This window comes from Cyphomyrmex costatus, unplaced genomic scaffold, assembly GCF_001594065.2.
Source record: "Cyphomyrmex costatus isolate MS0001 unplaced genomic scaffold, Ccosl1.0 scaffold270, whole genome shotgun sequence".
In the NCBI taxonomy this organism is placed as follows: Eukaryota; Metazoa; Arthropoda; class Insecta; order Hymenoptera; family Formicidae; genus Cyphomyrmex; species Cyphomyrmex costatus.
The window spans coordinates 789,827-807,563 of record NW_017276800.1 but is presented as its reverse complement, the minus strand read 5'-3'; the positions used below and the strand labels follow the sequence as shown (position 1 = coordinate 807,563).

Here is a 17,737-nt window from a genome sequence, read left to right as displayed (position 1 = left end):
ACGATCCGAGCAACGAAATCTTGCGAATCCCGAAACGATTGTTGCTTGCCTACATAACATTGATAAGTACGAAAGTGACAATATTCGAAATAAAAACAAAGTTTTTCTTGCAATTATAAATATTTCAAAAATAATTTTTATAAAAAGTATTAATTTTTCTTAATAAAAAACTAATAAAATTATACATTTTATATAGTATCACAAAATAAAAAGAGCACATACTACAAACATTAGAACTGCAGATTTTGATTGTGGATTTCTAACACATATTATGTAACATATTACGATATATTATATTATGTCTAACAATATACTAAGACAAAAATGTACAATATAAAAGGAACAATGAAGAATCATCTACTTTTATTACGTGCATCATAACACACAAAATAATCACAAAGTGACCGTGAAAACATATGCTCACTTGCGTTCGCTCCAGGAAAAGACTAAAGAACTGAAGGGTTGTATGTGTTTTGGCTCATATATGATCATCCAAGCAACCGAACTGTTCCGGAGGGTGACAGATTGTTTGATGGTTGATTGTCGCGCACTGCTTCGGGGGTCGTCTGATTGGGTCGCCGCGAAACATCTGGCGGCCTCCCGCGGGGCTCCCAGACGACAATCATCCTACAATCGCGAGGTAATACTCCGAAAGATGTCTTCATCCTCGGGGACATGAGATGAAAATAGAGGATTTGTTCGAGCAATGGAAATTCTCACCGCAACATCATAAAGAAAGAAAAAGAATATATGACTATATAAATATTATTGAATAAGATAAAAATATCTAAAACATATACAATTTAACTTAATATCAATCGTTGATATAAATTTAAATGTAAGATTGAATATAAAGTAATCTTTTTCATAAGACATTTAATCATTTACCATACTTTTACCTGTCACGATCAAATGATTTTATTTGAATATACGCATACTAATCGTGATCGAATTGGAAAGAAAACATCATTTTTGTTTTTAAAGACGTAATATCGAGAAGAGGCAGACATCACTATAAGTAAGAAACGCACAGAGTGAGAAGAAGCGGAAAAGAAGAAGAGGCTTTTACAAAACTCATCCATCCCCCAACCCTTGCCACATAGACATTGATATCTACCGGCTGACGGTAGATACTCACCTACAACTTGACGACAATGGATCCTTTACGGTTAAAAAAAGCGTAAAAAGAAAAGAGAGAAAGATAGAGCGGTCCACTTTTGGCATAGAGAATGAAAGAAAGAGCGGCAATGATGAAAGCATTGTGCCTGTTCAACGGCTCCTCTGTGAACCTTCGAGGCGGCCAGTCTGTCTCCTTCAGTTCCACCATCTCTAACATAACTGCAGTCACTTTCATCTCACCCTTTTCGCATGTGCTCGTCCAAACTTCGAGTTCACCTCTCTTGCCAAAACAACGATGAAATTTTATCACTGATCGACATTGTCTATAATGATTACGTGAAATTGTCTTCTGCATCTTTTCTTCGTTTTATGCGTCTTCAATCGACAATTACAACAATTTTATCATTATTCGACATACATTCTTGTAGATAATTGTTTGCTAGATAAATAAATTTTAATTAATTTTTTAAAGCAACACCAAGACTTTATTAATTTTTGATATTTATGCGTTTAATATTTAAATCGCTTTTTTAAAATTTAAAAAAATTTGGTAAATTTGTTAATAATTTGACTCTGCCTAAAATTAAAAAAATATATATATTTTGATGTCGTAAATCGAAAGATTAAACAACACAAGAAATGTAATTCGAGAAGCTAAGTATTTGCGTGTCTTTAAGGCTGGGGTGATCTCCAGGGCCCTTGACTCGCTAGGCGTAATAACGCGATAATCTTCTCGCGTAAAACAAATAACGGGACCGTTTCCCTTCAATGTGGTGAGCTGTAACCCTTTCGTGAAAGGGTCTAAAGAGAGCAATCCCCGATGATCGATCACAATCGACTCCTTCCATACGAGGGTATTCTTTACTATGTCGACGCTCGCGGAGAATGGCGAGCACGAGGGTTTAGGGTTACAACCCCTCAGTTCCGTATAGCGCCGACGTTGTTATTCTTCGAGCGAAAACTATTTACAAAGTTGAGGCTAATGGCATCAAACGATTTCATTCCATATGCCTTAACACCCTTATGCAACATTAGCGTATTGTTACTAATAGGATTCTACATCAAGTGTCGTAACATCGTATAATGATATATATCTTTTTTATATGTAAACTATATTCCTTAAATACTAACAGCACTGTTTTCGTCGAGATATAATATCTTTTGAGCAAAATATTTTTACCTTCAATATTTTTCAATGTAAATTTTTTCATTATACAAACGTTGTAGTTTCTCGTAATCGTTACTATTCGATAAATTTAAGTATATATATATATATAATTACTATATCAGCCTTTTATATTATTCGTCAACGGATTTATAGAGAGAGAGAGAGAGAGAGAGAGAGAGAAAGAGAGAGACTACATAACTTTTATAACATTTTCTGTTTTAATAATCGCGCAATACCTAAATTGTTCTAATTTTTTCTCAAGTTAAAAAGATTTATATTTTTATATATACAGATGTTCTTCTGTTCATTTTTATTTAAATCTTTTTATATTCTATGTACTTTTATTTACATCTTTTTTGTGCCATATAGTTTTCTCGTATTAAATCCCATAACTTAATTTCTATAAATAGACAAGTACGTACATTTTTCGATACAATCGAAATTATCCTTTCTGTATGCGCTAGTGATAATGTTGATTCTCAATAAACATAAAATGAACAGAATTAAAAAGGCAGAGAGAGAGAGAGAGAGAGAGAGAGAGAGAGAGAGAGAGAGAGAGAGAGAACAATGGTCCTATTAATAGATGCACGCGTGGAGTCTAATGCAATAAAAATTTGTCGAGTGGGTCGATATATTTGACCCAGTCAATCTCGTAAAACTACTGATCTTCGTTACTTTCCTTCTCCCCTTGTCCGTCTACTTTTTCTATTGACGAGATCAGTTCAATACAAATCACACACGCTCATTATCTGCCTATAAGCGGATATTTAAAGAAAAAAACAGCAAAAATAAACATCGTTTATAAAATCATAATAAGATATCTTTCTTTACAACATAGATTTCAACAAGCGAATACATTTGATAATGAAAGACACTTGATGTCGTTTATTAATTTTCTCTAAAGTTTCGGATATGTCAACAGATTGTGTTAATATTCCTATATATATAATATTTCTATGGCTGATTCTCTATAAAGAAAAAATTGGAAACGTTAAGAAATGTTAACATAATGTTCAAACTAGATCTATAAACGTAGTTTTATTGTGAAAATTTAATTGACCAGAAGGTCGACAATCCCAATCTCAAAACTACCAAGGTTAGAGAATCGTGGAACAAGTTCACTCCGCCGCAACCGCATCCCCTTTTCTCTCTCTCATGATCCTAGTACCCCTTTCCGCCAGAGGTTCTAACCAGGACCAATTTCTCCCTTCCTCGTCGACTATTACAGTATGCCTATCTTGCTCTCACTTTCAATTTGTCCTCCTTCTCAGACCGGTAGCGCGCACGGAGCACACAAATGGAAAACGGATTGATTAATCGTAGTAATTACCGATCAGCCCCCGCTAATTAGATATCCGACTCCTACCCACCCCAAGGCCCCCAGAGGGTTTCCTGCTAGCTACAGGCGGCGATGCCGGTAGTACCACCGCATTGAGGGGACTTTCCGAACCTTCGGCAGGGTTGATAGGAGACGACGAGGGGGCGGATACGTGGCACGAGAATGACTAAATGAGATCATTTGACGAAGTCAGCCGGTGAGCATGAAAGAAGCGTGCCAAATTTTGTTATTTGTAATAGATTGAGTTATTTTAATTCTAAAGATACATTGCATTTAAAATTATAACATATTTATCGTTTTAAACAAGTTTACGAAACGTTCAGTTAAATTGTATCAATAATAATAACAAAATTAACATGGTATGAGAGAAAAGTACTATACAACTATATGACGGTCTTTTTTAACACGCATTAACAATACACTTAACAAGAGATAGATTGATTCTGATAATTTTTGAAAATTTTTGAAATAAAGAGAATAAACTGAGAGCTTGCACTAAAAAATCAGCTTAAAAATTCTAAATATTAAGCATACAGACTCTATAAGAAGAATTGATGGATCAACGCGATATCGGTAACAACGATGACACTGCACACTTATTATAGTCTTTGGTGTCACCTATCCTCGCTGCGCGCAAACGAGTGTGCCAATGTGGATCTTGAATCACATCGAATATACCGCCGTCATATTAAAATTATAGAACATTCTTAAAATTCTTCGCGTTTTTTTGATAATACGTCAGATCGAGTGATAAAAATTATTTAATTAATACAATGACAAAATATTGAAGCTTGATCTAATTTCGAACGGATTATGTAATTTAAAGCCTTTGGAGAATTATAGTAAATTTACGTTATAAAGCATATCGTATCCCTTCTTAATTGAGACAAATATGCAAATATTTTCCATTACCATTCAATATTTTTTTTACAACAAATGGAATCATTTACAAGGAATAAAATCATTGTAATCTTGAGATTTATTATTGAATTTTTTTTCACCATTGCTAAATACTATATAATATAAGACGGTAAGTGCATCACCATTTCCTATAATAACGTACTTTTTTTCGTGCATTTGTAAGAAGTTACTCTTCTTCTTCTTACAATAGAACGATCTGACAATAAAACTAAATATGACCAATTTAAAAAATGAAAAGTTACTTATTACTTTAAAAGAAAAGAATTGTTACTCTCATTTCCGGATACTCTTAATAATAGTCTAAGATCAACAATAAAAAAAAATGTGATTGCAGGAACTATTTTCCTATAATCTCTTTATGGTATAATTATGATCCGAAAAAATGCTTCCATCATGAAAACATTGATAAATGATTCAAATTCTATCATGATAAAATTTATTTTACCGACGAGGCACATTGTAAGCTCGTTAACATTAATGATAAATCAATTTTGCACCATCTTATATGCACGATACCGTTGTCTCGTGCACCATGCGGCATCCTCGATTCATACGGATTATTTACCGCCATGACGAAACGCGTTACCACCTTTACGCGTGCCAATGATTTATCACCCATCGTTCAGTTGCGCTGGCAAAGACCGTTTACAAAACGAGTCATGGCGTTTTCGTGGAATACACGCACGAGATTAGGTCCGGTCCGGAGCAACACGAGTGACGTTTAACGGCCATTGCCTTTAAAACTGTGACATCCACGCTGCGCAACAATATTTGCAGAACACGGGCCGAAGGTGGGGTGGCCACATCAGGGTAAGGGAGTATACGGGAAGAGAGGGATGGAGGGATATTAACATCCGGTCGCTGGGATTTACGGCCCCATTCGCGTGGCTCCCGGGTCTCGGACGATTTTGTAAAACGAAATGTCTCGTTAGCAAGTTGGTTACAGCCGAATGCATACACACACACACACACACACATATGACGTACGAAGGGGATGTCGTAGATTTCTCGTGGTTTTACAACGATCTAAATTACCCCCGCGACGTACAGTTATGATGTTAACGATCCGATGGCGAAGAGGAAAGAAGTTGAGAGGATATCGCCGAGAGTAGCTCTGCCTTGCAGATAAAAGCTCTTTTGTTTTTGCCGCAAAGAGAAGAAAAAACTCAATCAGTACTACATAGTTTTCTCCGAAATACAGAGAATAATTTTATATGTTATTCAATGTAATATAATATAATAATATGATTGAATTAAAATGTAAATATTCTACAAAAATAAAAATCAAAATGACAATTTCGACAAATTAATTTTCGATATTTGAAATAAGTTTTTTTGTCACACGCTCATCTCATATGCGAGTGTCGAAGTCTTTTCCATTCCTTAGATAACTAAAAAACGGTAAATTTCGTCAAGTGGTTAGCATCGTCTTAAACGAAAACTTGAACGAAATCGACTTTAAGACTCCGTTAACATCGAAACCCTCTCAAGATAACTACGGCGACGACGGTACAGCTGTAAGTGATAAAATTATTTCGATCTCTGGTTTTAAATCGCATCGAGAGAAACAAAAACGGAACCAGAATGCTCAAGACGTAGAACTGTCTCACAACGCGCACAGGAAACCGCTTATTACAACACGGACAGATTCAGAAATCAGAGACAAATTCGAAGATTGTAATTAATTCATAGGAAAAAATAGAGTACGAAAAACTATGATTTTCAACGGATGTCAACACAATCTTCACCGCGACAAATAAAAGCGACTGTTTTGGTGCAAGAAGACATATTTTATTGTGCATTGCGTTGATATAATGCGCGAGAAACATTGAGAGAATAAATGAGCTCAGTGATTAAATTATTTAGTCCGAGACTTAAGTAACCTAAATTACGACGTATCTCGTGTGGTATACGCACGCTGTGCGTAAGCGAAAAACGCATATAGCCACGGCGCGGCCGGCGTCGACGGAAGAAGCGCCGACGAGACAAACGGCTCGGGGGATAAAATTATTTCGACCGCGGATTAAACGGGGTGAATCGTGGGCTACCGTTTGCGGCACACAGCGGTATATACACACGAAAGAAAAATGTCGTCGAGAATCCGCGAGTAGCAGCTACGAAATAAATGGCCCAGATGCCAGCTAGAGCCGCCGCGGTTGGAGGAGGACGTGCGACTTGAGGTGGGCGAAAGCTGATAAATAACCTCTGCTTTATTAGCAAGATACACCACGAAGTAGGGAGAGAGCGGTTAAATTAGCGAGAATATTAGCACACATTTGCGCCGCTCGCGCGCTGCTGAAATGATGCGCGTGAACATTAGTGTGCGACGCGAAGAACGATGGCTTTGCGGATGTAATGGTTCTCAAACAAGAAGATAAAGTTATTTCTTTCAAATGAGAAGATGCAATTCCTAAATGGGCAATTATTAATTTAAATGCTGTTCACAATCGCGCTAATGTAGAATAGTATAATAATTTGAATTATACATTATATAATAATATCTATCCGCTATAATTTAAAGATATACCTCTTCCACGTCATTTTCAACCGTTCATTTTCCTGCATTCTAAGTAATCGTTCGCACATTATCGCACACACATGAGTACACACACCTTCTTCCCTAGGCTGATTCTATATACATACGATTTTTAGACGCAAGTTAGAGGTATGCGCACGCTTGTATACAAACGGCGAAGAGCTGCACACAGTAACAAGCTGGCAACGGTTCTAACTACTGTCCAGGCTGATATATGTGACGGAAAATTGTGGACGAAGGGTGAAAACGAGAGTAAGAGAGAACGAGGGAAAGCGTCCGGGGGAATGGTCTCCTCCTCAATGCACATAGATGCTTCTCGGCTATTTTATTTACGAATTGTTTCATTTGTCCAGTGTATTCTAATTAGAGCAGCCATTTCTGAGCCACCGCGCGCCGTTGCCACTATTCTTATATAGTCATCGTGGTCGTAGGTGCTTCCCTTGTCCAACCAACGCGTTGTGAGACGCGGGGGCAATGGCCATGCTCTAATTGCATTACGGAAACATGAGTTTCCTCCAGCGAAATATATCACGAAACTTATCGCGCCGCGAAGAAATTGCCGTGGGCTCACTCGTATGCACTTCGGGCACAAGTGCAAGTCTCCAAAGTCCGTCTACGTCGCGCATCCTTATACATATACCTGCCCACCCACGCGAATCGTACATCACAACGTGCACTTTTGTCTCAGTATGCAAAAACGCGAGCAGTTTGCTTTCTCTCATTCTCTATTCTCTTTTTCACTCGAGATGGATCCTAGTAACAGAAGTTCATAGGCCAATACGTGGAGAAAGATAAAAATCGAGCAGCTCTTTTAAGCTTTGCTGTAGAAAAAGAAACGGAGTTGAGAGCTGAAAAAATAGTGCTGCAAGAAACGACGTATGACATGAGGTATGTTCTTTTTTACGACGGTGCATGCACTTTCTGTACCTAGTGCAGAACAATTTACGTTTTATTTGCCAGAACTGACGTCACTGCAAAATAGTGCACGCGTTCTATTTCAACGAAACACTTGAAAATTGGTGCTTAGGTACAAGAACTTTTGTACCATCTCTCGAGGCGATGCAGCGTATAGCATGAGATGTGCTGTGTATGTATCAAAGCGTTCTTTTTGAGAACTTGAACTCACACTAATCTATCTATACCGTGTGCACTGTGACGACATTTTGAACTGTACCGTGCGTACTAAGTACAAAAAGTTTCTGCACAGTACTTTCAAAAAGAACATACCCCTATGAACTCTCTCTCTCTTTTTCTCTCAAAATCTTAATATACTTAATAATTAAGTATAAAAAATATCGCTTTTTTCCATATTGTTACTCCTTACTGTTATTAAAATGCACAAAATGATAACCAATCAATAATTTGATCTGAAATTTGAAAGAAAAGGAAAGACTTGTAAACATTATTCATAACGCGCTACTAATTAACCCAAAATAAATTAAAATTTGCTTCCATTCATGCAGTGAGATTTATAAGAAAATATATTTTCTGACGTAAATTTTGACGTACATTTTTTGAGAAATATCTGAGGAATACTGACATGGTGAAAAATACTGCGTGTAAACATCGAGCTCTTGCCAAATGTTCCAGATCCAACCCCCTCCCCCCCCCACCTCCCTTTTCCGATTGTCGACACAATTAGCACCGTACGTACGACGACGAAGCGCTGCAATTCCGTAATTACCGCAGCTTTGCGTGGGTGTCCAGAAACGCAATGGAAATAAATATAAACGATGCGCCGCGCGGCTGGCTTCACCGCAGCGTCAACTTCGTGGATCGCTACCGGTGGGTCCTCCTTAAACTTGATTTATGCTCAATTACCGTAATCCTCCGTCCTCGCATCCACTTCGTTCCCGCTTGTTATAAGCCAACGCGAAACGTTCGCGAATGTCGCGACGATTTTATTTATATGCGCTGCAAGCTAACCAGCCACGTCTCCACAGCGTCGCGGCGCAACAGGAAGAAGAAGAGGAAAAAAGAAAAACTGAAAGAATGATAGAGAGAGAGAGAGAGAAAAGTGAAGAAGACGCTTCGCATATTCCGTCGTGTACCGATGTAATTCGTTTCGTATTTTATATCTGGCCAGAAGCGCGATCCACCTTTCCCTTCGTCCCGAACCCTCTACCAATTCCGCCAATGTGTCGAGTATGCACGCTCGCTCGATTCATCCCCGTGGAACGACGGCAACCTGGATTATTTCGATCTTCGCTCCCGCTAAAGTTAGCCAAAGAGATTACTGCGGCGCGACATGATTTCATCCACGAGAGACGAGGAGAGAAGAAGGCGGATTGTGATGCGACTACGTCGTTTAAATATCACGGTAAACAGGGCCCGTAGTAATTCGGATGCCGACGCAGGTGCCATGCGGAAACATCTATCAAGATGGCGAGATTGAGGGTACTGCAAGCCTCGGCCCATTCCCCGTTATTAGGAGAAAGGCCGGAAGGAAGACAAGGTGGGGTGGATCAACTCGAAGAAACGGGGGATTTCTCTCTCTCCGCGGGACAGAAAGGACTAAGCTTCCACAGGACGGCTCTCCACGTCGTCTTAACCCTTTCTAACTAATACCGGATCGTAGGGAATTAACGGTCGCGACGACGATCGTGTTCTCGAAAACCTGTCCTCGAAGTAATGCGGTTAGCTGTTTAATAATCTACGAGTTCCGAAAATATCGTGAGAAACTTTATCGAAAAACGATTGTCACATCGTGAACAATAGAAATTGCAAAAATCTTTGAAATATAAAAAATGCAAGAATGCTACATTATTTTTGCATCTAGTAATAATTTTTAAACTTACATGCTTATGTTCTATAAAATCATTCATAAGTTTTAAAAATAATGCTTCGTAAGCTTTTCATCAAAAATACAATATATCGACGCAGAACAATATAGACCATTATATCGTAAAAGCTACATATCTTATTTCTCTCCTTTTAGATTATAAATTGCAGAAAATCGAATATTACACTTTATCGTGTAATAATTTACAAACACCGAAAATATCACGATTAATTACTTGGACGTTTGTTAAAAGATAAACGTCATACAAAATAAGATATAAGAACTTGAGGAAAAACTATTCCATTATGATAAATAGGACGATAGCTATATTTGGAATAATTAACTTGGATATCGTTGCGAAAGCACATTGTAAGGCATAAGCCATTGCTTATGCCTTACAAAGTGCATACTAAATTTATTATTGTAAAATGCACGCAGAGAGAGAGAGAGAGAGAGAGAGAAGCAATTTATAATTTATTAATTATTATCACTATTAAAGATATATGCTAAATTTCGTAGCAATTTTTTGTCTTATTGTCTTTTTTTACTTATCATTTGTAACTATCTATATGAATGTTTTATGATTTACACTTTTATGTATATATTTTGTACATATCCATCACGATATCTACAGATTGCCTGTGTTAATAGTGAACGATTTGTGGACTATAAATATGCGCTCTAACCATGAAAGACCCAGATCTACATCTATCGTAATGTTTATCGTAAGCTCCTTACGATTCCACCAGTGCAATCGTGCCGCATCTTATCGGTCACACCTGTGACGACACAACGACGCAACGTCTTCACGGAAATGTCTTCGAATACGAATGATTCTATCTATCGAGTGAACTGAATTATCGAAATGTTAGATATCTCCATAACAAGTTACTACCTCCGTAAAAATTGAGATAATGAGAATATTCAGAGATATATAATTGCAATAAAGAATCGGTAACCGATATCAAATATTTGCAAACGATTTAAATATTATATCTACCAATATGATAGTCATTCATAGTAGAAAATACAGAAAAGATAAAAAAAAGTACGTAAAAGTATCTCATTCGAAAGAAAAGAAAATTTTGTAAAAATTAGGAAATTTAGTAAAAACAATATTGACCATGAAAAATAGATTGCTGAGAGTGCAGTTACCTATTACTGACTGACGATTCAGGTAAAGGCACAAAAATATAAGTTATAGTATAATATTCAATACGACACTCTTTGCACTAAGATTAAAGATGCGTAATAAACGCGGCGCATAAATAACATTTTACGAGCTCTTCATTCCTATAATTGTGAGACACGCTAGAGACGAAGCATACTATAAATTCCGATTGGGAGTAAATAAATTGTAAGGAAGTGTGAAAATTACTGCAAACCAAATCAATACGATCAAATATTCCGTTCATTATTCTAATACTAAACATATGCCGTGAAAAGTAAGAGTGTCTCTATTTTCTGTTTAAAAAAAAGCAAAGATGCAATAATGTTTTAAAATATCAATTGTATTAGTCTTTTAAAATAATTAACATATTATATAGCTCTTGTAATTTCAGAGAATTTTTTCTTTCTTTCTTAAAACACAGTAACGTTTCTAGAAATCTCACAGATAAAAAATGTGTTTATTGAAATCATATGATTGTCGATGATGCACGCGTCAGAACAAATGAAATCGAAGTCACGAAACTACAGCTACAATCAGAGCTTTCTTGAGGTCATGGAAAAACACAAATTACGGAAATCAGTTCGCCTGTTTGACTCGCTGACACGCATACGCCTACCGCGCCGTTTGTACTCGCGTGATTGGCGCGCTGAAATAATCAGCTCGTTGCAACGTCAACGTGCAATCGCTGGTGCCGGCCGAGCCCCGGTCGTGCACGCCTCGTTCCGTTTGATGTACGGGCGTAATTTCAGGGTGTCTGGAATTCGCATATGACACGTGCGACGTGCCGTATGATTCGACGCCCGCGCCCGTTCGTCGCTCTCATGCCCGCCGGTCTAGAAAAAGTTTCTCGCTTGGCACGCATACAGCGAGCTTTCGATCGTCGTCGCTCAGGAAGACTCGATCATGGTTGAGAGATAAATTTGTTTACACTTGCAAACACGCAAAAAATCTGAATACTCTATAAAATTCCCGCTTATCATGTTTTTGTAATGACAAATGTGTTTAAAATAAAATACATTTCAAATTTTAGAGCAATGCATTTTCATTCTGTGTAATATATTTTAAATTTATATAATAAATTTTTTCAATTATATAACATTAAAGTTAGGAAAAACAATCACAAATTAAGAAATTAAACTTAAAAAGAATAAGAATTTTCAATTGATTTCTTCATGAAATTTTTTAAATACCCAATTCTTTTGCGTCTGATAATTATAACTATAAAATTTGTGCGTAGTAAATATAAAATGTAAGAGATAATGCACTCACCAATTATTAACTTGAAGGATCGTCAACCCCGTGTCCTGTGCCAACTGTTTTTTCTGGTCTTCCGAGGGATACGGATGCTGTAAACAAAAAAAGTAAATCCGCTCAATTAGCAATGAAATTGAGTATAAACGATCTCGCATACTCAAAGTAACCATTAATACGACGCAAGTAAAAAACTCAGGTGCCAATTAGCGCGAAATTGCCGGTAAAAATAGCAATTATTACATATTAGTACAGAACAGTTGCATCGAGCGTAATAATTAGCAGACATAAAATATAAGGATAAATAAAAGAATTTCCTTTTTCTCTCGGTCTCACTCACTTTGCCGTTTCGCATCTCGCCGATGAACGTGTGGCCTATTTTTAAATAATTCATCAAGTGATTTATTGCATTCTAACAATAAGATAAATATATAGAATACACTATGCGCTGCATGCGCTGACTTTTATCTGCGTGATGATCCACACATTGCGCTGTGTCGTCTAAATGCACCTGCGAAATATTATTTATTGCTAGTCAGCAAAATATAAAAAAAACCAAGCATAGAAAGAGGAATAGAAGGAGACTGTGAAAGAGACAGCAATGCGGGCAAAAAGTTCCTTTTATATATCGCGCGTTCCGACGACTGCTTTTTATCGCGCGGTTGCATCGACGCAGATGCACTTGTGCTATGCCAAAACGATGCGCCAAGCACGACACGTTGCTGCTTGTATCGCCCCACTTCCCTAAAAGAGAAACTACGAAAGAACGCCCAAGAAATGCAAGGATACTGACGTAGTAGAGGAAATTAGCAAAACAAAAGACATATTCAGTTTCAACTTTAAATTCGCATATTATTCGACAGAAAAAAATCTTCGCGTTTTTTAATGTATTGAATCGAATTTATAATTTATTTTGTATTTTTTTACATGTCAATTTCCAGGCTCGATTCCTGTTGCCCCTTCTATCATTGTATTGTTTTGAACGTTAAAAAAGTTTTTATTTATTTTTATTTTCTATATTTGTAAATTACTGTAAAATAAATTATTGTAGAAAAAAATAAAACTACTCATTCAGACAAAAATGTTAAAATATTAAATAACGATAGATGCAAACATAGTAGCGATACCCTATAATGTGTATAAAGATTATAATTTTCTGTGTCATTAAATTTTAACTATCTTGTGTATCTATCGTATGAAATTTAGATAAATTATACTTATTTTCATTTGCTGGATATTCCATGTATTCGATGTTGTGCCATGTAAGCCTGTAATTCTCTTACAGGCAGAGTTCTAATCGTTCTTCCGAAAAAGATACCTACTGCACGTAATCGCAGAAAAAACAGAATCTTTCCAACATTGTGACGCATTCAATCGTATGCTAAACTTTTAAAGGATATATGCGACATTGTGCATATATTCTACGTTAAATTCACAATCTTTGTTTTCGCATGACATTAACCTTCACAGAGTTTAAATGTTTCTTTTCTTTATATGTAACACATTGACAATCGCATAAAATCAATTGTCATAATAAAACCAAATTAATTAATTATCTAGTATAGTTTAAATAAGCAACCACATACTTTTTTTATCCAAAATTATCTACTTTATAACTAGAGAAGATTGAAGAAACAGCAAATCAAAATAAATTTTTGTTTTCACATCTACTCGAACAGGGTAAAATCTTTGCGGTTAGAATACTAGTAGAAAAGCATTAAAAAATGGTGCACGCGACGTATAGAAAATAGACCGCTCAATTACATTACACCTAGTAAGATGCATTAATATTGTGGATATGTCTCAATTTTAATCTCGTATTAATTGCAATTATGAAATTAGATGAACGTAATCGTCACAAGTAAATAGTCCGCCAACAGTTGCGTTCCCAATGGAGACGTTTCTTCCGAAAGCTAATTGTAAGTATGCATCTGCGACACGCGAGAGTTGTGTCGATTAATTTTGTCGATATAGAAGGAAACTGAAATCTTCTCGACTTCTACTAAAAAATACTTTAGCATTAGTTATTTTCGATTTTATCGCTTTACATTTAACTTTTAAGATATAATAATAATAAAACATATTCAAAGGAATAATCGCATTTATATATATTGTAGACCCCTATGATATATTCATGTAAAATTCAATATAATATCAACGTTATGCAATGTTATGCAGCAAACGATGTTCGTTACAAATTATTGACTGGTACGAAAGGATTCGATTACGCATAAAAGCCAGCGGCTGCATCGCGAGCGAGCGAGTAAACCGCATCATATTTTTACATAATTAGCACGTGGCGCCCGCGGTATTACGTTCTCCCTCCTTTTCGTTCTCGATCGTTACTTTTTGCCGAAGCTTGCGGTATTTTTGGATACTGCCGCAGCCCACAAATCCATCCTCCAAGCCCCTCCTCAACCGACGCTGTATCATGTTTCTTGGAGGCAAGCCACGGTATATACATACATCAGAAGCGTGGCTCCGTTCCCCACCCGCCATCCCCGGTACACCCCATTGTGCGCCGGTGTATATCCGATCCGAGCGATTCTTATCCTAATTAAATCGGCTGAGCGTATTGTCTGGGCGTAGAGTTTCCATCGGATCTCCGTGGATATCTAACGCCGCGTATAAAGCCGCGTTGAGCGGAGGATTGAGACGGTCGCGCGGGCGCTGGATCTCCGAGAGTACCATAACGATCCAACACCGAATCGATGTACACTAAATTCTAGATTCAAACGACATATGATCGACGCACAAATATGGTAACATCGACCGATTGGCAAGATGAGCGAGCTTCATTCGATTATCGAAATTCAAATCAATTATATGTATATATGTATATATAAAAAATATATATCTCTCTCAGTTAATTTCCCCTTATTTTCTGTATAGTGATACAGATGATCAAAAGTTAATATATTTCGCAAGAATTTATACTAATATGTATCGTAAACACATGTATATACAATGTATGTGTTATTTTTAATGCTAACAAATGTATTATGAATAATGCTCGAATATTATTAAATTTGTAAACGTGATGTAATTATAATTATCTATTTTACACTCATCGATATTAAATAGTGCTGAATCGTAGAAATATACAACATTCCATAAAGCGGTACCACAATTTCTCTTTACGGTTTGACTTCTCCAGAGATAAGTTGCTCGTAGGTTCGTTGGTGTATGCATAAAACAATCAAGATAATTGTCGAAGCTATGTGGGGACTGCCAGCTTTCCACCCTCCGTACAATTCGAGATAGCTGCTGCAAACGAAGGAGGAAGCAATGCTTGAGGAAGGGAGATGGAAAGCAGAAGCTATCCAATTACATTGAAAACAATAGTCTTAAGTGCTTGTGGCGGTCCGTTCTAGGCTACTCCCGACCCTGTAACGTTGAAGCTTTTCTACGACGGTTTCTCGCTCTAGACAGCGTTATATAGTCGTGGTGACACGCGCACGTTCGACTTGAAACAAAAATTTTTATTATCCACGGTACACTACACGATATGTACTTGTTGCTTATTTCTCAAAGTTTTTTCATTATGTTATTATAAATATTCATATGCAAATGCGTTTATTTATGTAACATTCATATTCAAATTGCTCAATATATTATTTTTTCAATACCTCCTTAAGTAATAATACAAATATGTAACGATATATATTACACATATTTTTAAATTTACAGTGATTTCATTAGTGGCATCGATGATAACATCGATTGATTCTATCCCGTTTGGGGATTCTTGTTCCTTCATCGAATACAAATCCGAGATGAAAATGAGAGAAGAAAGACTGAATGAAACGCGGCGCATTGCAACAGCACGACCCAGTGGCCAAACAAGCGATAAAATGAAAATGAGCGGTAAAAAGACAATATGAAAACCATTTGGGTTTTCCCGAGGGTTGAGGCAAGAACGAGCCAGGCGGAAGCGGAGCTAAGTGTGTAAATGAGTCCGTAGTTTAGCCCGATTGCCTCTAGACGACCCCTTTCCGCGGTGCGCAAACCTCATCCACGGCTCGCTACCCTGATAGCAGCACCAGTATAGCTGAAATAACCGTAGTCTTCCTGAGGAGCAAACTGCTCCCTAAGACAATTCTCGAGACAATGAGATCGTTCGTAGCCCGAATTCAAATCAGTACAAATAGACGATGGATTAAATGTCTATATTAGATGCGGAGCCGGTTCTTGAATTGATAGCTGTTCTAATATTTCCGGAGTTATTTTCGGAGTTATTCAATTACGTTACCGAATGATGAATAACGTATCTAAACCTATCAATATAACATAAAATTGATCTACACATTCGCAATAATTTACAAAATGTACATCAGTTAAAATTTGTTATACTCATTTGCGTTTAAAAAGTTATAAAATAAAAATAATAACACACACAGGTACAAATCTCATAAATTTCGTTTAACATAATTAAAATTATTTCTACTTCTTATGATGTAAAAGCATATAAGCATCGACCTAATTTCGTGAGTAAAATCAGATCAGATCAATTATCAAAAGGACAGACGCTGTTATTCTCTCACAGTGATACTATTCGCGTACTGATCCGTAATTTCGCTCGTAACGTTCCCGCGAGCGTGACAATTTGCTGGCGCATCGATTCGATGACGGGAACCGCGCGTGTGCTGCGTCAGGTCTTCGATGTTGGGACGAGTGGATGGATGCACATTGAAGCTCTTCCTGGTCTCGTGTCTCTTCGTGTCCTTCGTAGCTCCGGGATGTTACCCCACCCCGTGGTAACCCGGGCTTTCGGTGCCGAATGACACGTCGATGACGACCGCTGCTGACTCCGACTAACGAGCGGGGCGTCGAGGGCGTGGGAGCCACCAGAGATCGCGCCTCGTCATCACGCGCCTCGGAGTCCCCTCTTCCGCCTTGCGTCCAGAGAATTCATGTCGAGAGGATGAGGTCACAAAGTCCGAAGAGGTCACTACGGGTGGCTACGTCGATTTCACGTCACCCGAGCATCGGATCGTGCGGATTCACTGACTGAAGCAAGAGAGAATCGAGTAGAATCCTTCGTGACTGGCGAACTGATAAACGAAAGGTAAACGCGATGAAATAAATGACGGTGGTCGAAATGCGGATTCATCTTTGTCAGAATTACGAAGAATTTAAGTCGACAATTTCCAAGTCGAAGTAAAACGAGTCTTTGGTTTCACGATGACTTCACATGTAATTACAACGGAAAGGTAGGAGTCATCCAATTGTCACAAGTAAATTTCGCGCTGGAATTGCTCCGACCGGTCGAATTGATGGAAAAGAAAGCGAGCTCTTTGACGATGTGAAAATGAGAAAGAGAAAATGGCGGATGAGCGAGGGGCGGATATAAAATAGACGATGTCAGCGCGTCAGTCATCCGTAATACCTTCATTCCATTTGTCTCTCTCTCTCTCTCTCTCTCTCTCTCTCTCTCTCTCTCTCTCTCT

General features: G+C 37.5%; 1 protein-coding gene across 1 annotated transcript in view; it reads right to left on the bottom strand.

The window, feature by feature from the left end:
• Positions 1 to 17,737, bottom strand: part of hth (Meis homeobox homothorax) — a 369,578-nt gene that overhangs the window by 74,808 nt on the left and 277,033 nt on the right. The window contains exon 12 of the mRNA XM_018540853.1: positions 12,306 to 12,382. Coding sequence (XP_018396355.1) covers positions 12,306 to 12,382 — 77 coding nt within the window. The remainder of the gene's footprint in view (positions 1 to 12,305; positions 12,383 to 17,737) is intronic.